We start from the raw sequence: 27,478 nt of genomic DNA, 5'->3' as shown, positions 1-27,478 counted from the left end.
GCATTACTTTTATGTAGCTCTATTACCTCTTCTCCCATTTGTCTATTATTATGCATATTACCTCTATATATGTTACAAACCCAACAATATATTTTTATAATTACTAAAATGTATATATAATTTTATATCTTCAAAGAAAGCTGAGAGAAAAAAGGAGAGCAAGTGTATATTTACAGTTTATTAACCTTTTAGTTATCATTTCTGTTTCTCTACATGTCTTCTTATAGATTCAAGTTACCATCTGGTTATTTCCTTACTTCAGTATAGCTTTCTTCCCACCCACTTCTTATTGTAAAATTGATTACATTTCTCTATGTTATAGGCTAACAATTGTACACATAGATTCATGCAATTGTTTTTTTTTTTTTTTTAACGTTTACTTATTTTTGAGAAAAAGAGAGACATAGCATGAACGGGGAGGGTCAGAAAGAGAGGGAGACACAGAACCTGAAGCAGGCTCCAGGCTCTGAGCTGTCAGCTCTGAGCTCGACAAGGGGATCGAACTCATGGACCTCGAGATCATGACCTGAGCCAGTGTCAGATGCTCAACCGAATGAGCCACCCAGGCGCCCCTATGCGATTGCTTTTTAAATCAGAGTGAAAAATGCAGTTATATTGTCTTTTATGATTACACTATTACCTTTACTAGCAATCTTTTTATTATTCAAATTACTGTTGGGTGTCATTTGCTTTCAGTGTGAAAAGCTTCTTCTGGTATTTATTTTAAGGTGGGTTGGCTAGCAACAGATTCAGTTTTTGTTTACCTGAGAATCTTTTTACTTTATCTTCATTTTTGTAGAATTATTTCTCCTTTCAGTTGTGCCAAATTTTTCTTTATATTTTGGTAGTCTATTAATAGGTATGTGAATGTTTATAATTGTTATATATCTTATTGCTGTGTTGAAACTTTTGTTAAGATAAAATATTCTTTTTTGTCTCTTGTGAACTTTTTTATCCAAAGCCTATTTTGTCTGATAGCCACCCTTGCTTTCTTTTGGTTACTGTTTGTAGTGACTCTCTTTCTCCCATCCTTTCATGTTTAACCTATTTGTGTCTTTGAATCTAAAGTGAGTCTCTTAGGGACAAGCATATAGTTTGATCATGTTTGTTTGTTTAAAAAAATTTTTTTAACCTTTATTTATTTTGAGAGACAGAGTGTGAGTGGGGGAGGGGCAGAGAACGAGGGAGACAGAATCCAAAGCAGGCTCCAGGCTCTGAGCTGTGAGCTGTGGTGACAGAGCCTGATGCAGGGCTCGAACCTATAAACTGTGAGATCATGACCTGAGCCGAAGTTGGATGCTTAACCGACTGAGCCACCCCGGTGCTCCTGTTTGTTTTTTAATTTTTTTTTTTAATGTTTATTTATTTTAGAGAGAGAGAGAGAGAGACACAGAGTGTGAGTAGGAAGGGGCAGAGAGAGAGGGAGACACAGAATCTGAAGTGGGGTCCAGGCTCTGAGCTGTCTGCACACAGCCTGACTCGAGGCTACAACAAATGAACGGCAAGATCATGACCTGAGCCGAAGTGGATTCTTAACTGACTGAGCCACCCAGGCACCCTTGTTTGTTTGTTTTTTAATCCATTCTGCCAATCTCTGTCTTTTGATTGGAGAGTTATTCCATTTACTTTTAAAGTAATTACTGATAGAGGCACCTGGGTGACTCAGTAGGCTAAGCAGCTGACTTGGGCTCAGGTCATGATCTGGCTGTTTGTGGGTTCGAGCCCCATGTCAGGTTCTGTGTTGACAGCTCAGAGCCTGGAGTCTGCTTCAGATTCTGTTTCTCCCTCTTTGCCACTCCACTGCTCATGCTCTGTCTCTCTCTCTCCAAATAAATAAACATTAAAAAAAAAGTAATTACTGATAAGGAGGGACTTACTTTTGTCATTTAGCTACTTAATTTCAATATGCTTTATAGCTTTTTTTGTCTATTTCTTGTACTATTGTCTTTTGTGTTACATTGAATTTTTTTATAGTGAAATATTCAAATTCCTTTCTCATTTCCTTTTGTGTGTATGCTTTAACTATTTTCTTTGGTTACCATGGTGATTACATTTCACATCTTAAAGTTATAACACTATAATTTTAATTTATACTATTTTAACTTCAGTGACAAAGAAAAACTGCTCCTTTACTGTTTCATTCCTACACCTTTCAATATTGATGTCACAAAATTACACTGTGTGAGTAAAAACATAAATACTTTTGTTAATGTATTAGTCTCTTAAATTATGTGGAAAACAACATGTGGAATTACAAGCCAAAGTTACAATACCATCTTTTTCGCTAATTGTTTTTTTTTTGTTTTTGTTTTTTTTTTATGTTTTCAGCATTTCTTGCAGGCAGGACTAGCAGTAATGAAGTCCCTCAGCTTTTGTTTATCTGGGAGTGTCATAATTTCCTTCTCACTTTTGGAAGACAATTTTGCCAGCTGCATAATTCTTATTTACAGGTGATTTTTGTTTTTGGTTTTGGTTTTTTCTTTTAGCACTTCGAATTTATCAGCCCACTGCCTTCTGGCCACTAAAGCTTCACCTGAGAAATCTGCTGATAATTTATTGAGGATTCCTTATATGCAGTGATTAACGTCTCTCCTGCTGCCTTCAATATTCTCTTTGTCTCTTGACAGTTTGGTTATAATGTGTCTTACTATGAGTCTTTTTGAGTTTGTCCTATTTGGAGTTTGTTGACTTTCCTGGGTATTTATATTCATGTCTTTCATCAAACTTGGGGGAATTTTCAACCATCGTTTCCTCAAATACTCTCTCCAAACTTCCTCTCTCTTTTCTCCTTCTGGGACTCCCACGATGCACATGTTGGTCTACTGATTTCTGTCCCACATGTCTCTTAGGTTCTGTCCACTTTTTTCCTATCTTTTTTCTTTCTCTTCTTCAGATTCAACAATTTGAATTTCCCAGGCTTCATGTTTGTTGATTCTTTTGCCTGTTCAAATCTGCCTCTGAACCTCTCTAGTGAATTTCTCACTTCTGTTTCTTTTCAGATCCAAAATTTCTTTTTAATTCCTTTTTCGCTTTCTGTCTTTATTTTGTTCATACATCATTTTCTTGACTTTCTCCATGTCTTTCTTTAGTTCTTGAGCTCACATCTTTATTAAAGTTGTTTTAATAGTAAAGTTGTCTAGTAGGTCTGCCAACTGTTCTTTCTCAGGAATTTGCTTTCGATTTATTTTCTTCCTTTGAATGGGTCATATGTTCCCTTTTTTTTGGTATGCTTTATGACTCCTTTGTTGAAAACCGGAAATTTGAATCTAATAATGTGGCAACTGAGGAAATCTGATTTTCTCCCCTCCTCAGGGTTTGCTGGGTTTTGTTTTACTTTTTTTGTTGCTGTTGTTATTGTTGTTGTTGTTTTTTATTGCTTTAGCCTATCTACTAAGACTCTACCAAGGGTCAGCATAAAGTGTGAACTTAACATCTTCTCAGGTCTTCCCCAAGATTTTATTTTCCCCTGAGTATGCACAATGACTAATTGTGTGGATGTTTTAATGCCTCGGCCCCCAAAGGGGAGGGGAAAACATGAAGTAGGGAGGGGAAGGTACCAGCCTTTTAAATTCCCTGAAGTCACTTAGGTCAGAGGAGAGGGCTTGGAGACTGAGGGGGATGCAACAATGACTGCCTATTCTGTGTTTTCACCTTTAGGATAAAAATAGTAGTCACCTTTTAGAACACAGATCTCTGATATTTGGAGGACAGGATCCTTATCGTTCATCATAGGTCTCACCAGCTGCATACAAATTTCTTCTGAAACTCCTCCACTGCCTGCATTGGGGCTGGGGGTGGTAAATGGGTCCTTGCCACTGAGCTAATAGTTGAAATTCACTGATATTAACCACAGTTTACCATCCAAACTTTCTTCTGGAAGTTGCAGGCCCTCAATAGATTCCAGAGTTCCAAATATTTATATCAGATAGATTATGTCAGTGACAGCGTGGCCTAGGTAAGGAGACAGATTTCCTGGTGGTTTCTACTGCACCTTCTTAGAAACCTCCTTCAGTTTTGATAGTTTTGCTATATATAATATTCTTGGTTAACAAGTTTTTCTTTCAGGACTTTGAATGTCATCTCACTGCCCCCTGGTCTTCATTATTTCTGATGAGAAATCAGATGTTAATCTTATTAGGGTTCCCTTGCATATAATGTCATTTTTCTCTGGTTTTGATCTTGATAACTTTACTATGATATGTCTGGGTATGAATCTCTTTATCTTCCTTAGTACTTGGTGAGCTTCTTGAATTTGTAGATTCATATTTCAACTGAGCCAGCTAGGCACTCCTCTTCAAATATTTTTCTGCTCCTTTCTCCCTCTCCCTGTCATTTCTATTCTACTCTCCCTTCTTCTGGTACTTCCATTATGCATATATTGATGAGTTTAGATGTATTATTTTTCTCTTGGGGCTTCTGGGTGACTCAGTCAGTTGAGTGTCCAACTTTCAGCTCAGGTCGTGATCTTGTGATTCACAAGTTGGAGACCTGCATTACACTCTGGGCTGACAGCTCAGAGCCTGCTTCAAATTCTGTATCTCCTTCTTGCTCTCTGCTCCTCCCCCGCTGATGCTCTATCTCTCAAAAATAAAAACATTAAAAAATATATTAAAATATATATATATTTTTTTAATTTTTTTTTTCAACGTTTATTTATTTTTGGGACAGAGAGAGACAGAGCATGAGCGGGGGAGGGGCAGAGAGAGAGGGAGACACAGAATCGGAAACAGGCTCCAGGCTCTGAGCCATCAGCCCAGAGCCCGGCGCGGGGCTCGAACTCAGGGACCGCGAGATCGTGACCTGGCTGAAGTCGGACGCTTAACCAACTGCGCCACCCAGGTGACCCTAAAATATATATATATTAAAAAAATAGAGGTATTATGTTTCTCTGAGCCTCTGTTTATTTTCTCTATTCCATTTTGTCTCTGTCTCTTGATCTATCTTCAAGTTCATTGATATTTCTTCTGAAAGTTCAAACAATTGTTGAGCTTCTCAGGGCTCCTGGCTGGCTCAGTTGGGGGATTGTGTGACTCTTGATCTTGGGGTTGTGAGTTTGAGCCCCACGTTGAGTGTAGAGATTACTTAAAAATAAAATCTTTAATGGGGCGCCTGGGTGGCTCAGTCGGTTGAGCGTCCGACTTCGCTCAGGTCACGATCTCACGGTCCGTGAGTTCGAGCCCCGCATCAGGCTCTGTGCTGACAGCTCAGAGCCTGGAGCCTGCTTCAGATTCTGTGTCTCCCTCTCACTCTGGCCCTCCCCCCGTTCATGCTCTGTCTCTCTCTGTCTCAAAAATAAATAAATGTTAAAAAAAAAAATTAAAAAAATAAAATAAAATCTTTAAAACACAGAAATGTTATGCTTCTCTAGCAATTTTTTTGTTTTGATTATTGTACTTTAAAACTCCAGAATATCCTTTAAAAACAAAATTGTATCTCCTTGATATTTTATTTTTGATGAGATATTGTCATCATTCTTTCATTTAAGCATGGTTTCCATTAGTTCTTTGGAACTAATATTTATATAGCTTATTTATAATGGCTGCTTTGAAGTCTTTGTTAATTCTGATATCTGCCCCTCTGTTTCTCTTGCTTGCTCCCTGCCCAACCCCCTCCCCATGTATGAATTACACTATCCTGTTTCTTTGCATATCTCATAACTTCTTTTTTATAACTGGACATTTTAGGGGTGCCAGGGTGGCTCTGTTGGTTAAGTGTCCAACTCTAGATTTTGGCCCCAGTCATCATCTCATGGTTTGAGATCAATCCCCTTACGGTTTGAGATCAAGCCTCATGTTGGGCTCCATGCTGACAGCATGGAGCCTACTTGGGATTTTCTCTCCCTCTGTCACTCTCCCCCTCTCTCTCTCTCTCAAACGAAATGAATTTTAAAAACTTAGAAACAAAACACACAACATTTTAGATTATATCTGTTGTAGGATCTTTGGACCTTGACCCACCCACAACCCCCTCCCAGGCTTGGATTTTTTTTTTTTTTAATTATTTGAGTTCTTAGTGAAGTTTATTTCCTCTCCAGGGTGAAGTCTCTGATTTCATTTCTTGGAAAGTGCAGCCTTGGGCATGAACATTGTCACTTGGAGTGACAGAGCTTTTAACAGGTCCTTCTCTATCTTCCTGATATCTTTGTTAAACTATCTAGCCTTTGCTGGTACCAAACTCAGATGTTAGTTCCAACTGCCAGTTAATGGCTTTTTGAAGATGTCCTAGAGCTTATATTGCTCTGTAGCCTGATCCACTTAGATTCAGGCCTTTTGCAAGGTAGGTTTTGAGGTTGGTCTTCAAGGCTTGTTATGACCCCAGGAGGGCTCTTCTTCTTTCCCTGTTCTCTCTGGTAAATTAGCTAGCCTAAAAATAACAGCTTATTACTCTGGTGGAGCTATTAGCCTCCTTTAATTTTTTTACCATTAAATTTTCCATTGTCCTTGAGAGTTCCCTTAGTCTTGAACTTCCCCAAACTCTTCCAAATAAAATTAGTTCTTTTGGGGTGAGCTTCAGAGCTCTCTTATGGCCTTCTCTCCCATGGGAAAAAAGTCTATGCCACTCCACTGTAGTTACAGATAGTAGATGACATGATCTGCTTCTTTAGGATTGATATGCTTGCTTTATGAGCAGAACTCAGTTGGGATGGTAGCTTCTGGTCTTCTTGGCTTACTTCTCCTGGCATGAAAACCTTGCCCTATGAGCATCTAGGATGAAGGTGATCAGAGTCCTGGTACTCTTGGCCTGCTGCACCTAGGGTAAAGTTCCACCTTGTGAGTGAGAGCTGGGTGGAGGGAGTCCTGACTGTTTGGCTGCACTTACCTGTAGTTTAGCCTTTGCAACACAGATCTAGGGGTGTATGAGAAATTTTGGCTGCCTGCTCTCCCTTGGGAAATACCACAGGACTTAATTGGGTACTGGGAGGAGAGTGACCATTGTCTTCTTGGCTGTATCCACTCAGAATGGAGTTCTGTAGCACTGTGCTGTGTGTGTGAGAGAGTGGTGGTGGACAGGTGGTTTAGGGCAAGAATAAGTTTTGGCATAAATGCCACAGACTCTCTTTTTTTAATGTTTATTTATTTTTGAGAGAGAGAGAGAGAGAGAAAGAGAGAGGGAGACAGGATATGAAGCAGGCTTGGCACGGATGGCAGACAGCCTGACATGCAGTTCAAACCCATAAACCATTGAGATCAGGACCTGGGCCAAAGTTGGACGCTTAACCGACTGAGCCACCTAGGCGCCTCAATGCCACAGACTCTTAACACTCTTTCAGAGATTTAGATGTTCTTGAATGTTTCTTCATTTGCTGTATGCCCCTAAGACAACATGCAGAGAACTTAAATGGTTGTTTAAAAAAATTTTTTTAACCAATCATGGTAGTTAGGGTGAACATGTAGCCAGTCCAGAAGTCATTTGTCTATTTATTATTAATATTGTACAGTTTGTCTCATGAAAAACAGTTTAAAGCAAAGGAAGTTTATTCATATCCCTTAGGATATTTTAAAAATGAAAATTTAATAATCTCAAAACATCAAATAATATGAATTTAGAAAAGAATAAAAATTCCCAATATATTTTTTGAGCTTAAAAAATATTTATCATTCAGAAAAAAAATCCCAATAGAATAAAACAACATCCCAGGTTAAAAAAAAAAAAAAGTTATCAAGACATGGAATTGTAACTTTTTCTGTTATTTTAAGTACAATAATTATAACTGCTTTTTTGCTTGTTTGTAAGTCATTGTTTGCTTTTTGATCACACCAAGAATTGTATTTTAATGCACAATATAAAAACATAATGCCCAGAAACACCAGTTAACATCATCAATGCTCTTCATTCATTGGTTATCTAATTCACATGGTTGCCAGTATCAGGAAGAGTAACAGCCAAGCAGATTTGTAAGCCTGCTGTGATTCTTTGTTATTCATCGATGGCTGTCTTTTAAAAATCCTAGAACATAAACGGGAATTTTCTTTTTATAGATCATATTGACTTTTACTAATTTATGTTGCTTACCACTGACTTTATAAAAGTCATAGGTGTTGAGTATGTGTATGTGTGTATAATTTTGTAATAACTAAAGATGGCCAGAGAATATTAATTTCACCAGAAAACCCCATATCAAGTGAAACTTTCATTTGCTTTCACCCTTACTATTACACTTCTAAAAAAGAGGAAAAAAAAAATCTTACGTACTTAGACTTCCAAGTAAAAGTTTTGCTAATAATTTTAAACACCGCTGTTTCTTTACTGCAACAACAGAATTATTTTTAGTTCACAGAACAGGTATACAATTACTAAACATTTAAATTATTTTACAAAATTTTAAAACTTCTTTAACTTGGAACGTGATGGTTCAAACTATGCAGCAGTTCAAAATGAAGTTTGTATTTCCACTATAAACAAGTATAAAAAGAGTGGTAACTAATTCTTTCCTAATCCAGAAGCCCATTTTAAAGAATCTAATAAGAATAACTGCTTAAACAGAATAGATGACCACTTATCACGGATATTTTACAAACAGATTTCTGTAGGGTTTGGAGGTTAGGCTAGTGTTTAATCATGTCTAAGTCCCTTCTAATTCTAAAATTCTATGAGTCTATAGTTTTCCTAACAGTTCTATTAAAGAAGTTATTTCTTCTCACCATTATCGCCAGATTATGTCATTATACATAGATGGAAATTTTAGTATGTTACTGTATGTGCTTAAATGTCACCTTTCAGAATATGCTGCAGTTCACATGAGTCTTCCCCCTATTTGTTCCAGATTGAGACTTTGTCCACTTGTTTCAGACTGAGTTTGACTATACTTGAACAGGACCTATTTTAAGGACCAGTTTTCTTTACTTGGCAATGTAATAAACAATACAGTAGACAGAATGAATTTTGAAAGCATTCACCAAATGTTACATCTCATATTCAGAAATAACTACTTGTAACCTCAAACTCCCTATGTTAAACTATGGTAATTTATTGAAATGCAAACAGTATACATGCTGCTTGCTCAGTTCTCTCCAAATAGGGATTTACGTTTGTTAGAAAAAGAATATAACTCCAGGTTAAATCATAATGGTAAGATGCTAAGTAATTAGGATTGCTACTTTTACAATTCAGTGTTGGATTCTTGACTGTGGGAATACACACGTACACACACACATACACACACACATACACACCCACACACACTTCCTTTTACGTAGATGACAATTTACATAGATTTATACTTTGCAAGATGTTTACCCATATATCCTCCAGGAATTGCTAGTGAGATGGAATGTAAAAACAAACTACTTGGAGATTTCATGGGTTTCCAAACCAGGGATGAGATTCATGAATAACTAGAGAAAGTCTTCTGATTCATTAGAGCTAGTTCTAAATGTTATCAGACAACATAAGGTCAAGTAATCTTTTGATCATAATTTTCTATTTTTGAAATACTGGTTCATAAAAAATCACGGTATTATCCACTGGCAGGACAGTAGTAAATTACATTGGAATCCACATCTACAAAAGACACTTCTGAATGTCATTGTTTCAGATTTTTAATACTGCCTTAAAAAGGCCTGTTACTCTTCAACTATCTCAGTATACTTTTAAATATAATTATAATTGGAACAGTTATTGTAAATCTAAGTAGATAATTCCTAAGGCAGTATTTGTTTAATCAGAACATATTTTCATTTCAAATATATAACTAAAACTTCTCACAAAGTCAGAACACAACTCATAGTTTGAACAGTAACTTCAGTGTTTAAATCTCAACATTCAGTAAAATAAACACTACACATTAAGTTCCTCTGGAATACAAATCACTCATTTAAGTAAATGGGATATAATTTCTAACTTGTGTTAAAAGTGAAGAAATCCTTTTTTATGTGAAGACTTGACCAAAATCAATTAGTCCTATTATGGTACAAATCAAACTCTACTGACACAACACATTTATTAGAGATTTGGATACGGATATAACTACAGTTGGAAACTAGATGCTCCTTAGCTTGGGGGTAGTGAAAGAAAAAGACATACTATGGATCAGGCCCCCGTTTTTATTACTTTATTAACAACAATGCTTACTTTATTTAATGAAGAATGTCTCTTCCACTGGAAATACACTTCTAATTTAATAATGCTAGACAGTGGGGAAAAAAAACATGGACCCACTTTTTAAAAAATTCATCCTTTATAAAGTTATGTAACAATATTGATTAGGTATAGAATGATTCTTCATTTTATGCTCTGAAGACAAGCAATTTTTTTAAGTATTGACTTGTCAATTTATCTTTGACAAGTGATTAAGAAAGATAAACAAATCTTCTGACTTTACAAATAAGAATATGTGAATAAGAATATATATATTCTGAGAAGTTATGTCCCGTGATCTGACTTATACTTCTGATTTATAATGTAACTAAATTCTTTTAATAAACTGCATTAATTTTACATTTTAAACTTAAATCATCCTTGCTGTACTGTTCTCATTCACTTTACTTTCAATTTTTGCATTTCTATAAATACTCAAAAAACAAAACTCCTCAATTTGAAACCAACTTACATTGGAGTTCTGAGGTTAGATTATAACTTTTAAGATATTTTGTTAAAATGTAAAAACCCTGAAATTACAAACAAAAAATGTACAATTTTACAGTATATATCTAATTTATTTTTTTAAAAAAATATTCTGAATTGTTTTTATACAAGTAATCAAGTGTTATTTTTTCAAATTAAACTCCTTTATAGGCTAGAAGAAGGTATGTGGTTTTGCCCCATTAAAAACCAATACAAATAGCATTTTTTTATGCTGGCACTTCAACTATTTCAAAGTAGTCATTTGGTAGAATCACATAACCTCTCTCTGATATGTCGTCCTTCTCCTTCTGGAAGTGAACAACCTCCTTTAATTTTTCAAGTTGTCGTTCTTGTCTTCTGCATCGCTGCTGTGCGGTCTTAAGCTTCTTTCGGAGTTTTTCAACTTGTTGTTCTAGCTGATGAATCCTTTTTCTCTGGTGCATTGTATCCTCCACAGTATAGTTGTGGTCACAGAAAACTGAGAGATTATCAGGGGTCTGAAGGGGAGGCATTAGTAATCCAATAGCAGCATCAACCTGGGAAATGGGAGGTGTTAAAGGAGGCGGGGGAAGCTGTTCTTGTGGCTCCAGAAGATCTTCCTTCTACAACGATAATGAAGAGTATGTTCAAGTTTAGTAACTACAAATAACAGTTTAAAAGAATCTACCCAGGGTGCCTGGGTGGCTCAGTTGGTTAAGCGTCCGAATTCAGCTCAGGTCATGACCTTATGGTTCGTGGGTTTGAGCCCTGCAACGAGCTCTGTGCTGGCAGCTGGGAGCCTGGAGCCTGCTTCGGACTCTGTGTCTCTCTCTGTCTCTCTGCCCCTGCCCCACACATGCTTTGTCTTCTCTCTCTCTCAAAAATAAATCAACATTAAATAAATACATACATACATACATACATAAATAAATAAATGAATCCACCTGTGGAATTTAAGAATGACTTTTTACAAACTGGACAACCTAGAAGAAATAGATGTTTCCAGAAACATACAGCCTTCCAAGAACAAATCAGAAGAAATAGAAAATCTGAAAAGACCAATCATTAGTGACAAAATTGAAAAGGTAATCAAAAAATTCCCAAAAGACAAAAAGTCCAGGACCAGATGGCTTCACAGGTGAATTCTATCAAATACTTAAAGAGTTAATATCTATTCTCCTCAAACTATTCCAAAAAATACAAGAGAAAGAAAAGCTTCCAAATACATTCTATAAGGCCAACATTACCCTGATATCAAAATCAAAGACACTACAACAAAAGAAAACTATAGGGACAATATCCCTGATGAACACAGATGCAAAAATCCTCAATAAAATGAGCATATTAGATAATACATTAAATATTCAATATACATTAAAAGGATCATTCACCAAGATCAAGTAGAATTTATTCCAGGGACGCAAGGATGGTTCAATATTCATAAATCAATGTGAAACACTACATCATCAAAATAAAGGATAAACCCATATGATCATTTAGGGGTGCCTGTGTGGCTCAGTTGGTTGAGCGTGTGACTTGACTTCAGCTCAGGTCATGATCCCAGGGTCAAGGGATCAAGCCCTGCATCCGGCTCTGTGCTGAGCGTGGAGCCTGCTTAAGATTCATTCTCTCTCTCTCTCTCTCTCTCTCTCTCTCTCCCTCTGTCCCTGTCACCCTGCTCATGCTCTCCCTCTCTAAAATAAAATAAAATAAAATCATATGATCATCTCCATAAATGCAAAAACAGCACTGGACAGAATTCAATATCCATTCATGATAAAAAGTCTCAATAAAGTTGCTTTAGAGGGAACATACCTCAGGGCAACTGGGTGGGTCAGCTGGTTAAGCATCCGACTCTTTGTTTCATCTCAGGTCATGATCTCACAGTTCATGAGTTTGAGTCCCACATTGGGCTCCAGGCTGACAGTGTGGAACCTGCTTGAGTCTCTCCCTCTCTCTGCCCCTCCCCTACTCTGTCTCTCGCAAAATAAATAAGTTAATTTAAAAAAAAAAAGAGGGAACATACTTCAAAATAATAAAGGCCATATATGAAAAAGATACAGTTGCTATCACACTCAGTGGTGAAAAACTGAGAGCTTTTCCTCCAAGATCAGAAACAAGACAAGATGTCCACTCTTGCTACTTTCATTCAACATAGTACTGGAAGTGCTTGCCATTGCAATCAAGCAAGAAAAACAAAAGGCATCTAAACTGATTAGAAAGAAGTAAAATTGTCACTATTTGCAGATGGCATGATAATACATACAGGAAACCCTAAAAACTCCAACAGAATACTACTAGGAATAATAAATGAATCCAGTAAAGTTGCAGAATACAAAATTAATATATGAAATCAGTCATTTCTATACACTAATAATGAAGTAGGAGAAAGAGAAATTAAGACAACAATTCCATTTATAATTACACCAAAAAGAATTAAATATCTAGGAATGAATTTAACCAAGAGGGTGAAAGACCTGTACTCTGAAAACTATAAAACACTGATATAACAAATTGAAGATGATGCAAATAAATGGGAAGATATACCATTCTCATGGATTGGATGAAGTAACATTGTTACAATGTTTATACTACCCAAAGCAATCTACAGACTCAATGCAATCCCTATGAAAATACTGACAGCATTTTTCACAGAACTAGAACAAATAATCTTAGAATTTGTATGGAACCACTAAAGACCCTGAATAACAAAGCATGCCTAAGAAAGAACAAAGCAGGAGGTATCACAATCCCAGTGTTCAAGATATACTACAAAGCTGTAGTAATCAAAACAGTACAGTACTGGCACAAAAACAGACACATTGATCAATGGAACAGAACAGAGAGCCCAGAAATAAACCCATGATTACATGGTCAATTAATCTACAACAAAGAGAGTAAGAATATATAATGGGGAAAAGACAGACTCTTCAATAAATGGTGCTGGAGAAATTGCACAGTTACATGAAAAAAAAATGAAACTAGACCATTTTCTTATGCCATACATAAAACTAAATTCAAAATGGATTAAAGACCTAAGTGTGAGACCTTAAACTATAAAAATCCTAGAAGAAAACACAGGCAGTAGTTTCTTTCACATCAGCCTTAGCAACATTTTTCTTTTTTTTTTTAATTTTTATGTTTATTTATTTATGAGAGAGAGAGAGAGACAGAGAGAGCGGGGGAGGGACAGAGAGACGGGGGGGACACAGAATCTGAAGCAGGATCCAGGCTCTGAGCTGCCAGCACAGAGCCTGCCGCAGGGCTTGAACTCACCAACCAGTGAGATCATGACCTGAGCCGAAGTCAGACATTTAACCACCTAGGTGCCCCAGCAACATTTTTCTAGATAAGTCTCCTCAGGCAAGGGAAACAAAAGCAAAACAAACAATTGGAATTAAACCAAAAGCTTCTGCACAGTGAAGGAAATCACCAACAAAATTAAAATGCAACCTACTGAATATGAAAAGATATCTGCAAATGATATATCTGATAAGGAGCTAATAATCAAAATATATAAAGAACTTATACAAGGCGCATCTGAGTGGTTCAGTCGGTTAAGCGTCTGACTCTTGATTTTGGCTTAGGTCATGATCTCACAGTGGGATCGAGCCTGTCAGGCTCTGCACTGACAGTATGGAGCCTGCTTGGGATTCTCTTTCTGCCCTTTCCCCACTCATGTGCTCTCCCTTTTTCTCTCTCAAAATAAATAAATAAACTTAAAAAAAAAAAAAAAGAAAAAAGAATTAAAAAAAACCTTATACAACACCAAACAAACAATCCAATTAAAAAATGGGCAGAGGACATGAATAGACATTTTCCAAAGACATACAGATGGCCAACAGACACATGGAAAGATGCTCAACATCACTAATCATCGGGGAAATGAAAATCAAAACCACAATGAGTTATCACTGTATCTGCCAGAGTGACTATTATCAAAAGACAAGAAATAACAAGTGTGGAGAAAAGGGAACCCTTATGTACTGCTGGTGAGAATGCAAACGGATGCAGCAACTGTGGAAAACAGCATGGCATTTTCTCAAAAACTTAAAAATAGAATTACCATATGATCCAATAATTCCACTACTGGGTATTTACCCAAAGAAAATGAAAACACTAATTTGAAAAGATATATGCACCCCTATGTTTACTGCATAAACATTTTTTTTTACAATAGCCCAGATATGAAAGCAACCCAAATATCCATTAATAGATGAATGGATACAGAAAATGTTGTGTGTGTTTACATATATATCTATACATACATATATATGTACACCCACACACACATATGCACAATACAGTATTACTCACTGTAAAAAAGAATGAGATCTTGCCATTTTGTGACAACATGCATGGACCTAGAGGGTATTATGCTAAGTGAAACAATTCAGATAAAGATAAATACCATGTGATTCCACTTATATGTGAAATCTAAAAAACAAATGAAAAAAAACAAACAAAAAAGCAGAAACAGATCCATAAAAACAGAGAACAAAGTGACGGTCGCCTGAGCGGAGGGGATGGGGGAATGGGCAAAAGGGTAGAGGGGAGTGGGGAGATACAGGCTTCCAGTTATGGAATGAACAAGTCGCAAGTATGAAAGGTACAGCATAGGGACAATGGTCAGTGGTATTTTAATAGCCTTGAATGGTGACCGATGGTAGTTACACTTGTGGTGAGTGTAGCATAATATATAGATCAGTCTATTTAGTATGCTTACATTTGAAACTAATGTAACATCATCATGTGTCAACTACACTTGGATTAAAAACAAAAGAATATTAGATTTTTGTAAATCCTGGATATGGAAATATTCTAAAATAAGAAAAAAATTTAAGTTCTAATAATTACACTTTTCCACCTGGAGTAGAAATGGGATCCAAGAAAGAGAAAGAATGACTAGTGAGATTTAATAAAATACTAAGCACTTAAAACTGAGGGGGAAAAACTTTGAAACTGAACTGTCACTGATAAAGGAAACCCAAAACTTATTAACATATATGTAGGGGTAGAAAGTGATCTTCAAGTAAGTTACAAAACTAAATTGACTTTCTTAGTGTGAGGATGTTTAACTTTTAATAAACTGCATTTTGTATTTTTAAATAGTATATCGTTGTTAACAGTGGTTATGTACAAGTGATGGCTTCCAGGTAACATTTATTTTCTTAACACTGATCTGAATTTTCCACAATAAAAACAAATTAATTTTATAAATAGAAAACCCAGTATTTTAAAACACATATTACCTTGTCATGTGGCTCAGTACAGAGAAATATCGTGGGCACTGCATTCTCTTTCAGCAACTTGTTGTTGCACTCCCTCTTAAAGCAGTCTGGAGTAAAGTGTTCTGAACAAATACTGCTATACTTGGTGGGTTTAAAGTTTTTTCTTCTGACAGCTGCCTCCCATTTTTTACAAAGACTGGGTCTTGTAAGAGGAAACCTAAGAAGAAGAGATAATTCAGTTCTCTGACTTTATTTTAAAAGAAAAAAAAAGGCACATCTTGACTTTCCTGCTTAGAAAAAAACTATCTTACATTGGCATTAACAAACTAAGGGGTATTTGATTAAAACACTAGCTCTGCTATCTTTTCTTTTCTTTTTTTTTTTTTGACAGTTTTTAGTTGTGCTTTTATTCACCTTAGTTAAGAATGTACTTGTTTTAAAGATCCTATAAATAAAGTGACCATCCACTAATGTGGGATGTAAACCACCCCTCCCAGCAAGGAATTTTTGTTTTTTTTAAAAGCAGTATTTGTTAGGGGTGCCTGGGTGGCTCAGTGGGTTAAGCACCTGACTTTGGCTCAGGTCATGATCTTAGGGTTAGGGAGTTCAAGCCCAGTGTCAGGCTCTTTGCTGACAGCTCAGAGCCTGGAGCCCACCTCAGATTCTGTCTTCCTCTCTCTCTGCCCCTTCCCTGCTCGCATTCTATCTCTCTCTCTCTCAAAAATAAATAAGCATTTAAAAAAATTAAAAACAAAAAGAAATACTGCTTTAAAAAGAATTTTTTTTAATGTTTTTATTTGTTTTTGACAGAGAGAGAGAGAGAGAGAGAGAGAGTGAGCATGAGTTGGGAAGGGACAGAGAGACAGAGAGGCAGACACAGAATCTGAAGCATGCTCCAGGCTCTGAGCTGTCAGCACAGAGTCGGGCGCAGACTCGGGGCTCAAACTCGTGACATGCGAGATCATGCCCTGAGCCAAAGTCACACGTTTAATCAACTGAGCCACCCAGGCGCCCCCAAAAAGCAGTATTTTTTATAGGAATCTTTTGATCACAGAGTAGTTACGAGAATGTCAGATACAATGATGTATACAATTTGAACAAGATAGGCTGATAAAAATTTACAAAATGTAAAAAGATGCATATTAAAAGTTAGCCATGCAATGGGAGGAGGAGATGATGGGAGGTCGGGGGTCAAGAGAAATATGTAGTAATATTGCTTGTCTCTCTCCGTTACAGTAAATGACTTTCACTAGTTGATACAGATATTACACACACATCTAAATACACAAAGATAAATCATGTAGCTCCTCTCTCATTTATTAATGTTTAACTTTTTATGTCAAAGACACTAAGAGTTTCAAGTAAAATACATACTATGGGGTGAATTTGTTATTAATTTTTTTAACCAATAAAAATAAAATTGCATGTTTATATCTACATACTGCAAAAAAGGTTTTAGTTCTCTTAGGATCAGTCTGACATAATGAATTAATCAAATCATAGTCAAATCATAATGATAAATACAAGATTTTATGTATGTATGTATGTATGTATGTACGTATGCGTTTGGAGAAGACTGGAACTGAAATGGGGTGGTCTATTAGTGTCATGAACTTGGATGTCCAAGTTTCTCCCCGGGTTTGGGAAGTCTTTATTTTTTAATTTTTAAAATTTGTATTTATTTTAGTCTTCCAATTTGTTTTTAATTCCAGCATACGAATATTATTTATCTGAATTTACCTTGAACTCAACTGGAATATGTCTCTTAGGCCCAAATAAGGAGGATTAAGAAGAGTTTAAATTTATTGTGATTTTACTTTTCCAAGTCAAGTATTTAGTGAACTGGGGAGACTGGAAAGAAGCCAAAAGATGTTTCAACTATATGTTCCAGTTTCTCTTCCATGTAAGGTATGCTACAGCCTGACTCTGCTATATTCTGAAGACCTAACCAATCCTGGGACAGTTCTTCTCTTCGCCCAGCATAGTTGCTGCCACTGGGCCACTGTGTAGAAACTGGGAAAATAAGTACTCCTAGAAGATCCTGCTGGAAATGGCCTACAGAAATACAAACTATGTTAGCAATTACTGGTACAATTCAGCACCTTGGGCCTCCTGTCTCAAGGACTACAATGCTCAGGCCGTTTATGAGATTCTGTCAAGGTATTCCCATCTACTCTCAAAAAACCGTTCTTTATAGGTAAGAATGGGAGGCAGATCAGCCCTTCTTCTGATTCAATCAATTTTTGACAGCCAGAAGAAACTATTTCTGATGTGTGAATGCCATCCTTAGTTTCCAGTACCAATGAAAGGTTTTCCATATTTTTAGATTTCTTTAGATTTTAGATTCCTTGCATATTAAGAGGACTTTGTCTTACTTAGCCTTGTAACCTCAGCAGCTTGCAGTGTTTGGCATAAATTAGAAATGTGGTTGGGGGGAGCAAACTGTATGTAACCATGTCACCATCTTCTGACTTACTCCAACACTTTCAAAGAACCGGAAGTCAATTCATCAGCTTTCAGAAATTCCAATAAATCAATTAAGTAATACCAGGAAATACTGAAGTAAATCTTGCAAGTGTTAGTATTCTAGCTCCTCCTGGAGGTGGGGGGCCAGGGGTGTTGGTGGTGGTGGTACATCAACACTCAAGATCTTTCTATGCTGCAAAGCACTCATTTCTATAGGGTCCCTCTCATATGAAACATAAAAATGCATCTACGCTCTGTTAAACACAAAACGAATCCCACCAAAAATTGAAGGAATACTTAATTTTGCTTTTGTAATTATTTACCTATGAATAATTCCTATAATTGACCACTGGTTCTAGTTTCTTAGCTACCATCTTTTCGGGGTGGGGAATTTTCGCAAAACAAAGTAACGTAAATGTAATAAAATTTGTATTTGGCTGAATAAAAATACCATCGTGTCACATTTTGCAGACATCTGATTATCAGTAAGTCGTTTCCATTTTGCAGTTTTCTCTTCGTATTTTCAAAAGAACATTTTCCCCTCTAGGCCTCTAACTGCAGCGCTTTTTGGATAAAACAGCCCTGAAAGTTGTGGGGCAGGTTCTTTTCCAAGGGCTTCCTATAGGTGCCCATAAGAACTCATTGACCTTTATTATGACACTTCATTATGACCTGTGTTATTATTGTCCAAGTTATCGTTATTGTCCGCTGAAAACATTAAGTATTCATCCTGGTAGTACCAGAAGCTTTCTCTAAAACTTAGGGGTCCTTAAAAGTTAGTTCCTAGAAACTGGGTGAAGACATCCTCCCTGAAATTCTGGCCAAAATCAATCCTTAATTTCTGTGATGCCGGCCTCCCATCCACAGCAAGAACGAAAAAGAGTGACTTCGGGATTTTAAAGGTTTTTGTTTCTATTTCAAATTTACTTCTAAGGCGTTATTACCACCTGGTTTCTCTATTACCCCAGGAGTGAAATCCAGATGCCTCTCGGCTTGGGGGACCTCACGACCTGCGCTGGGCCGTGAGACATAGCTCCGAGGTCCCGAACACTCCAACCCCAGGAGGCGGGCGAACCTCACGCAAGGGTTCCAACCCTCGAGCGCGAGAAACGGTCGCCACAGCGACCTGCGCCGAGAACGCGCAGCCCAGGGCGACATTGCATGATCTTCTACCAGAGGCGGGCACACCCACCGCTCGCGGCCGGGACGGACTGTGAGGAAGATCCGGTCGTGCCCCGCCCCTGTCCCGCCCCCCTTATTAGTCTCGCGCGGACACGCGCCTGGCTCCGCCCCCGAGCCTAACCGGCCGCGCGCCCCCAGCCCCAGCTGGGGCCAGCCCCGCGAGAGGCGCAGGGTACTTACTTGTGGAAAGAAACGGGCTTATCCTTATCATATCGGTTCTTGCAGCCGTAGGCGGAACAGGACTGCACCATCCTTCCGGTTTTCAGTCACTTCACTTCTGCCTCTCCAGCAGGCAGGAGAAGCTATCAATGTCGCCGCGCTGGGCTTTGACACCCTCGCTTCTTGTGTAGCTTTGGTCACCAGATACAGTGATGATAACCTCTTTCGGGTTGACTAATGTGCCCGTTTTGTTGTTTGCATTAGCAGAAGAACCACAGCCATCGCCCGTCTCCCATCTCCAAGATGGCGGAGGCAGCTTCAACCTCACCTCTCGCGAGGAGTTTGTCCCACTGTCTCTGATTAGCCCCGAGGTCAGAGGTAACGTTCCTTGGGAAGCAGGCCATTGGCTAAAGCCCGGCGTTGCGGAAGTGGGTGGGGCCTCCTAGCTTCCGGAAAGGAGAAAGGAGGTGCTTGGGCGAAGGGAGACATGCGTGCGGAGGAGTGGGGAGGGGAGAGCAGCGTGATTGTAGGGCCAGGTTTTGCAACGTGTTGGGTTTTCTTGTGTAATATTTTCTGGGACGGTTTAGGGTGAGGAACAGTACGGTCTTTGGATCTGGTGGCCTAAAGGAGGACAGATGTAAAACTGAGGTCGTTGGGTAATTCTTCCCATTTCTTTAAAAGGGCAGCCACAGATGGTATATGATTTGTGAAACTTTGTGGATCCCTTTCCCACATCGCTAGTCTTCATCCCATTACCTGTCGTTCAGGTATCACAGGCTTTGTGAGAACTCAGCTGCCAGAATTTTAACAATGAGAGAAAACATTCATTCTCACTTCTGAAGGCTTTCATTGCTGTAATGATCTCCAGGTGCTGCTGTGTTGGAACTCTAGAACTGGTGCAAGCTATTTTCACACCATTTGCCTCCTGTTGCGTGCCCTTCCTCTCTATGCAGATCAGAGTCTGGAAATCCGGATAGCGGGATGTTGACAAATTCCAGTGCTCTATTAAACTTTTTTCTCCCTCCTCCCACCCCCGCCAAATCTTGTTGCTTCCCCAGGGTTCCATCCTCTGTCTTCCTCTCACTCAACACCCTGCTGCTTGAATTCAATAAAATGCTATGATCTACCAAGTCTTCTATTTCTTATGTAAATTTTTCTGCCTTCGGATTATTGTCTGAATTATCTATTCAGTTGCTTAAACCGGAACCTTAGTTTTCTCACCCTCTACATCCGTTTGATGACGAGGATAATATAGAATAAGTAAATAGTTATTAAATCCATCCCTTTCCGTCTCTCTTATTGTTCTTGATCAGGCCCTCATGGCCTCTTACCCTCAAAGGCAGTAATTTCCTCCATGGTTTGCTGTGCAGGAAGTATCAGAATGTGATAAGTGCTTGTGAACTGAAGTCTATTTTAAGAGTTCATTGAAATTCTTTACTCATCAGTTGATTCCCACAAATATTTACTGAACACTTGTTTTATGCACAAAGGGCTTGGGATACATTAGTGAACAAGACAAAGATTTCTGCCCTCATGAAGCTAATATTCTAGTGGAGGTTGGAGGAGGCAGAGAAGTCTGACCATATAAAATGTTGTAAGGTGAAGGGGGCTAGGTGGCGATGAGGGGATTGCAATTTAAATACAATGGATGGGACAGGCCTAATAGAAGAAGGGACTATTGAGCAAAGATGTGGAATGGGTAAGAGTTAGCTCTGAGGACATCTGGGGGAAGGGCCTTGCAGGCAGAGGGAATGGCTAAGGCAAAACTCTTGAGGCTCAGTGTCCCCAGCCTATACAAAGAACAGTAAAGGGTCAGTGTGGCTGGAGCAGAGTGAGCTAGGGGGACAAATATAAGGTCAGAGGAAACAGGATGCAGTCCTATGGGGACTTGTACACGAGGGTAATAAGGCTTTGACTTTTACTCTGAGATGGAGAACATGCTTTAAGCAGAGGAGTAGTGACCCAGTCTTTTAAAACGATCACTCTACTGTGTTGTATATAGATATCAGGGGGCAACTTAGAGGCGAGGACACTGGTAGGCAGGCTTCTGTAGTAACCTAGGTGAGAGATGATGGTGGCTTACACCTGGGTGGTAACAGTGAAGGAGTAAGAAGTGATCTTGTTATCTCTTCCTTATTCCCTTCCATTTCTTTATTAACCTTTATTTATTGAGTACCTATTATGGTGGCAGGCATTATGCTAGGTCTGGGAATATACTGGTGAGCAAGACTAACATTACCTATCTTCATAGAGCTTATCCTAGTGAGGGGAAGCCATACAATAAAAATGTGAATAAAATAACATTGTGCTGAGACGCCTGAATACATTACGATGTTATAAAGGTGAATGAGGTTAGAGGAGGGGTCACTACCTACTTTAGCTGGGGTAGTTAGGTAGTCTTTCTGAGAAGGGAACATTTTACCGAAAACCAAAGAATAGAAAAAAATCTAGTAATGTGAAGAATGAAAATAGGGAGGATGGGAAGAGCATTCTCCAGACAGGGAGTGTGTACTGGGGCCTGAGGCAGTTGTGAGTTCAGTATTTCCTGGGAACTGAATGGAGGCTATGGTGTGAGCCAGGGGAAGAAGGGTATAAAATGAGGTTGAAGAAGTAAGTGACTTGTTAGTTTGGATTTTAAGTGCAGCAGGACGTCAACAAACCTTTTTAGGCATGGTAGAGACCTGATCTAAACATTTTTAAAGGCCATTCTATTATGTGAAGAGTTTATCAGTGCAAGTGAGTAGCAGACCAGTAAAGAGGCCATTGCAGGCAAGTAAGATAAGTTGGTAACTTGGACTTAGGTAGTGGCAGCGGAGAAAGAATGACCAGGATTTGAGAATATGTTGCAGGTAGAAACATCAAAACTTGCTCACAGATGGATATGAGAATGAGGAAAAGAATCAAGGTATTAAGGTTGACTTGTACTTGAATTTCTTCTGGCTTGAGCATTTACTGAGATGTGGATGGCCTTTAAGAAAGAGAACAAAAACTGCCAAACTACAAAAAATAAAAATAAATATATATTAAAAAAAGAAGAAGAGAGCAATGTAACCCCCACAAAACAGGAATTGTGAGATGGGAGCAATTTAGGAAGCAGGGTCATCAGCCATGGGGTTGTAGGACTGGGGAGTGCCAGAGAAAGAATATATAGTTCTCAAAGGTTGGTAATGCAAGTTACTAAAGAAGCATGAAGGATCACCAGCCAGTGCAGAGTGCCCTTCTGAGGTTTGTGATTTTTTTAAGTTTATTTATTTATTTTTGGGAGGAGGGGTAGAGAGAGCAAATCCCTGAACCCAAGAACCACAAGACCACAACCTGAGCCGAAATCAGGAGTCTAATGCTTAACTGACTGAGATACCACACACCCTGGTTTGTGATCATTTTTAATCAGTGTAGAGTGAAACTAGTCAATTATTTGGTTAGATTTCCTTCCATGAAGTTCTCCTTTGCTCCCCATTATTTCTGTTTTCTTTCTTCTAGCTATCTATAATTTGGAAGTGAAATCTACATTTTTATTATTGAATATAATCCTCATTTTTCCTTACTTCAAAATGGTAAATTGATCATGTAAATTGTATATAATTTTTAAAATATTAATTGAACTGAATGTTGAATTTTTCTTTCTACAACACCCCCCAAATTAAATTTTCACTCTGCATGGCTTAAAAATTGTTTACTTAATACAACAATAATTTTCACTTTTTCTAAACTAATTTACAACCATTGTCTGGTTTTCTTCTCTCCTTTATCCAGTTCTTCTCAACATTTCCTAAGGCTCACATAACTGTTCTCAACTTGTCAAAGGGTGACTGTGAGGAAACATTTTTACTTTCAAAGATGACCATCTGCCTTTTTAAAAAGTTGATAGAAACTATCCAAATGCCTGTTAATAGTTGAATGAATAAATTGTGGTATAGTCATATAAAGGAATACTATACAACAGCCAAAGTAAAGCTATGGCCCACAACAATATGGATAGTTTTTACACCCATAATATTGAAGTCACACAAAAGTAAATATGGGATCCTATTTTTTTGTAGAGTAAAAAAGGTAGGTAAAAGTCAGTAAGTTGTTATTTGGGGGAGAGAGGCAATGAAAGGGGGCTTACCGGATGGTGGTAATGTGTGTTTTGACTGAAGTGGTGGCTAAATAGTGTGTTCACTTTATGATACTTCATCATCTGACCCTGATGATTTAGAAAATCTCTGATGTTTATTCTACTTTAATAAACTAAAAGTTTATTAAGCAAACAAGGGCTATATAAAATATGTAAAATTGCCTTTCTTTTAGAGAATGGGAGATATTTATATGCTCATGTGATGTCTTCATTTGGCTCCTTACATAAGTATCAAAAATGAATTTATGTCTTAGCTTTATATGACCATTTAAGGGAATGAGAATAAATACAGATAAGTTGAGGAAGGTTGGTTAGAAGTTTGATGTTTTTCAAAGTCTTAAAGGCCAAGAGCTGGTTCACTTACTAATAGGCTTTTTAAGGAAATAGATAAATACAGTTTTGTTTTTTTTTTTAAATGTTTATTTATTTTGAGATTGGAAGAGAGAGAGAGAAAGCAATCCAAGGGACAGAGAGAGAGAGAGAGAGAGAGAGAGAGAGAGAGAGAGATGGAGGGAGAGAATCCCAAGCAGGACCCGTGCTGTCAGCACAGAGCCTGACATGGGGCTCGAACTCATAAACTGTGAGATCATGACCTGAGCTGAAATCAACAGTCAGACGCTCAACTGACTGAGCCACCCAGGTGCCCCGATAAATACAGTTTTTAAGGAAAAAAGAAAACTCTTGACATTAAAAGGATAAGTTGTGTCACAATTATTGTAGAAGGCTTAACTTTGTCTTCTTGTTTGATAAACTGGAAAGAAGTAAGCCACTTGTTTTGACATAAGGACTGAACATGTTTTAAACTCACTGATCTCAAACAGTTTAGATTTTAATTTCTATCTAACTATGCTTTCCTTTTCTATAAACTTTTATTAAAAATACCTAGCATTCGGGGCGCCTGGGTGGCGCAGTCGGTTAAGCGTCCGACTTCAGCCAGGTCACGATCTCGCGGTCCGTGAGTTCGAGCCCCGCGTCGGGCTCTGGGCTGATGGCTCGGAGCCTGGAGCCTGTTTCCGATTCTGTGTCTCCCTCTCTCTCTGCCCCTCCCCCATTCATGCTCTGTCTCTCTCTGTCCCCAAAATAAATAAACATTGAAAAAAAAAAAAATACCTAGCATTCATTCTCTCTGGTTCTCATTATCCTTATCTGTAGAATAAAAGCTATGGGACTAAATGAATTTTTAATTTGAAATCCATGAATGCCAAGGTCTTTGAATCCTCTGAAAATGAAAGAAAATCATACATAGGTGTGTATATATGCATTTTTCTAGGGAGCTATCAGTAGCTTTCATCTGTTTTTGTAAGGTCCCTTCCACTCTGGTATTCTAGAATTAGTGAAACAAAGATTAATTTTCATGTAGATACACAGATTTTCTCTAAGACTGATTAGAAGGGTTATTAGTGTTTTGATCTGAATATCAGGTATTTCAAAAATTTGTTTTTAAACAGATTGAAATGTAAACTATTAGATAATTTTTTTTAATGTTCATTTATTTTTGAGAGAGAGAGAGAGACAGAGAGAGGGAGTGGGGGAGGGGCAGAGAGGGAGTCACAGAATCTGAAGCAGTCTCCAGGCTCCGAACTGTCAGCACACAGCCTGATGCGGGACTCAAACCCATGAATCATGAGATCATGACCTGAGCCAAAGTTGGATGCTTAACCAACTGAGCCACCCAGGTGCCCCTATACTAGTAAGTTTAAAACATCATTAGCCCTTAGCCCTCTCCTACATCACATAAACTATATTCCCCTCAAAAGGCCTACTACAGCTATGGGTGCCTGGGTGGCTCAGTCAGTTAAGCATCTGACTTTGACTCAGGTCATGATCTGGTGGTTTACAAGTTTGAGTCCACTTCGAGCTCTGTGCTGACAGCCTGCTTCAGATTCTGTGTCTCCCTCTCACTGCTCCTCCCCCACTTGTGGTCTCTCACTCTCTCGCTCTTAAAAAAAAAAAAAAAAAAAAAAAAAGGCCTACAGCTAAATACCACTAGTCTGAAAGAATAGGGACAGTGTCCAAACACATTCAGTGTTTCTAACAAGGTGTTTACTCCTCTCGTGCACCCTTCTGGGACATAGAACAAGTCAGGAGATGCAGGTGGATGAAGAGGACAGCGACTGATAACACTTCAAATTTGCTTGCAGTCAGTACTTCAATGCTTAAAACAAATACTAATGCCATGAAGATGGTCTGGTTTGGGGAGAATAACAAAAGCTCAGTGATTGTCTTTATTTCTATAATATAGCTTCCTATCAGTAGCCTTTAGAGCCCACTGGCCTGATCCTGGGAAACTCTTAAGTCTTAGAGCCATAAAAACTTGAGTGCCCTTTCCTATTCTGACCCACTCCCAGGTTTTCGGGTTGCTGTTTAGCAAAATAGAAGCGCCTGGAGTACATCAGTACATTTAGTATTTCAAAGAGTGGTGAAGGAAAGTGTTGGTGCAAACATAAAGACACAGACTCAGAAAAGAACATTTCAACATCACAAGAGAGGACAAAAACATATGGATCGTTTCAATAAATGTACAAAAACCATCTGGCAAAGTACAACATCCATTCATGATAAAAACCCTCAACATAATAAAGGCCATATATGAAAAACCCACAGCAACATACTTAATGGTGAAAAACTGAGAGCTTTCCCCCTAAGGTCTGGAACATGACAACGATGTCCACTCCCACCACTTTTATTCAAAATAGTACTGAAGTCCTAGCCATAGCAATCAGACAATAAAAAGAAATAAAAGGCATCTGAATTGAAAAGAAAGAAAACTGTCACTTTTTGTAGATGACATATTACATATAGAAAACCCTAAAGACTCCAATATACTACTAGAACTGATAAATGAATATAATAAGGTTGTAGGATATAAAATCAATATACAGAAATCTGTAGCATTTTTATGTACTAATAATGAGGTAGCGGAAAGAAATTAAGAAAGCAATTCCATTTATAATGGCATCACAAAGAATGAAATACCTAGGGATAAATTTAACCAAGGAGGTGAAAGATCTATACTCTGAAAACTATAAAACATGGATGAAACAAACTGAAGATAACAAGTAAATGAAAAGGTACACCATTCATGGATTGGAAGAATTAACATTGTTACAATGTCTGTACTACCCAAAGCAATCTACAGACTCCATGCAATCCCTGTGAAAATACCAACATCAGTTTTCACAGAACTAGAACAAATAATACTAAAATTTGTATGGAACCACAAAAGGCCCAGAATAGCCAAACCATGCTTGAGAAAGAAGAACAAGGCAGGAGGTATCACAATCCCAGACTTTAAGATCTACTATAAAGCTGTAATACTCAAACAGTATGATACTGGCATAAAAATAGACACATAGATTAGTGGAATAGACAGCCCAGAAATAAACACACGATTATATGGTCAATCTTCAACAAAGGAGGCAAGAATATGCAATGGGGAAAAGAGAGTCTTTTTTTTTTTTTTAGTATTTATTTTGAGAGAGAGAGAGCATGGGGGAGGGGCACAGGAGGGAGAGAAAGAGAGACCCCCAAGTAGGCCCTGTGTTGTCAGTGCAGAGCCCAATGTGGGCTTAATCTCAGGAACTGTGAGATCATGACCTGAGCCAAAATGAAGAGTCAGATGCTTAACTGATTGAGCCACTCAGGTGCCCCAAGACAGTCTCTTCAACAAATGGTGTTAGGAAAACTGGACAGCTACATGCGACAGAATGCAACTGGACTACTTTATGTCAATATATACAAAAACAAATTCAAAATGGATTAAAGACCTAAACACGAGACC

General features: G+C 38.1%; 1 protein-coding gene and 1 long non-coding RNA gene across 5 annotated transcripts; one reads left to right on the top strand and one right to left on the bottom strand.

Moving 5' to 3' along the window:
* Window positions 1–532: 532 nt before the first annotated feature.
* THAP1 (THAP domain containing 1) lies at window positions 533–19,738 on the bottom strand. Of its 3 annotated transcripts, XR_007151541.1 has the most exons (4): window positions 19,602–19,738; window positions 15,795–15,990; window positions 8,695–11,165; window positions 533–544 (listed from the first exon to the last, which is right to left on the bottom strand). XR_007151541.1 is itself a non-coding variant. In XM_047855819.1 (3 exons), exons 1-3 carry the CDS (start codon window positions 19,670–19,672, stop codon window positions 10,791–10,793), a joined length of 642 nt encoding a protein of 213 aa, XP_047711775.1. In that variant the 5' UTR covers window positions 19,673–19,738; the 3' UTR covers window positions 7,621–10,790. The 3 variants fall into 3 exon arrangements, 2 of the variants coding, with proteins under 2 accessions (XP_047711775.1, XP_047711776.1); XM_047855819.1 differs by lacking the exon at window positions 533–544 and having other exon boundaries at window positions 7,621–11,165; XM_047855820.1 differs by lacking the exons at window positions 533–544; window positions 19,602–19,738 and adding an exon at window positions 19,203–19,308 and having other exon boundaries at window positions 7,621–11,165.
* On the top strand, window positions 19,363–20,711 carry LOC125163699 (uncharacterized). Of its 2 annotated transcripts, none has more exons than XR_007151542.1 (3): window positions 19,363–19,452; window positions 19,845–19,958; window positions 20,348–20,711. It is a non-coding gene; the product is annotated as an uncharacterized LOC125163699 (long non-coding RNA). The 2 variants fall into 2 exon arrangements; XR_007151543.1 differs by having other exon boundaries at window positions 19,374–19,452; window positions 19,848–19,958.
* Window positions 20,712–27,478: the final 6,767 nt, after the last annotated feature.

The sequence above is a fragment of the Prionailurus viverrinus genome, chromosome B1 (assembly GCF_022837055.1).
Source record: "Prionailurus viverrinus isolate Anna chromosome B1, UM_Priviv_1.0, whole genome shotgun sequence".
Lineage (NCBI taxonomy): Eukaryota > Metazoa > Chordata > Mammalia > Carnivora > Felidae > Prionailurus > Prionailurus viverrinus.
The sequence above is the reverse complement of the archived record's forward strand: the minus strand, read 5'-3'. Positions and strand labels throughout refer to the sequence as shown.

Excerpts from the sequence above, each read along its gene's own strand:
- THAP1 (XM_047855819.1), bottom strand. The coding sequence starts at position 19,672 with ATGGTGCAGTCCTGTTCCGCCTACGGCTGCAAGAACCGATATGATAAG. Across the intron at positions 15,991-19,601 it reads AAGCCCGTTTCTTTCCACAA|GTTTCCTCTTACAAGACCCA; the intron begins GTAAGTACCCTG and ends TCTTCTTCTTAG. Across the intron at positions 11,166-15,794 it reads GTACTGAGCCACATGACAAG|AAGGAAGATCTTCTGGAGCC; the intron begins GTAATATGTGTT and ends TTATCGTTGTAG.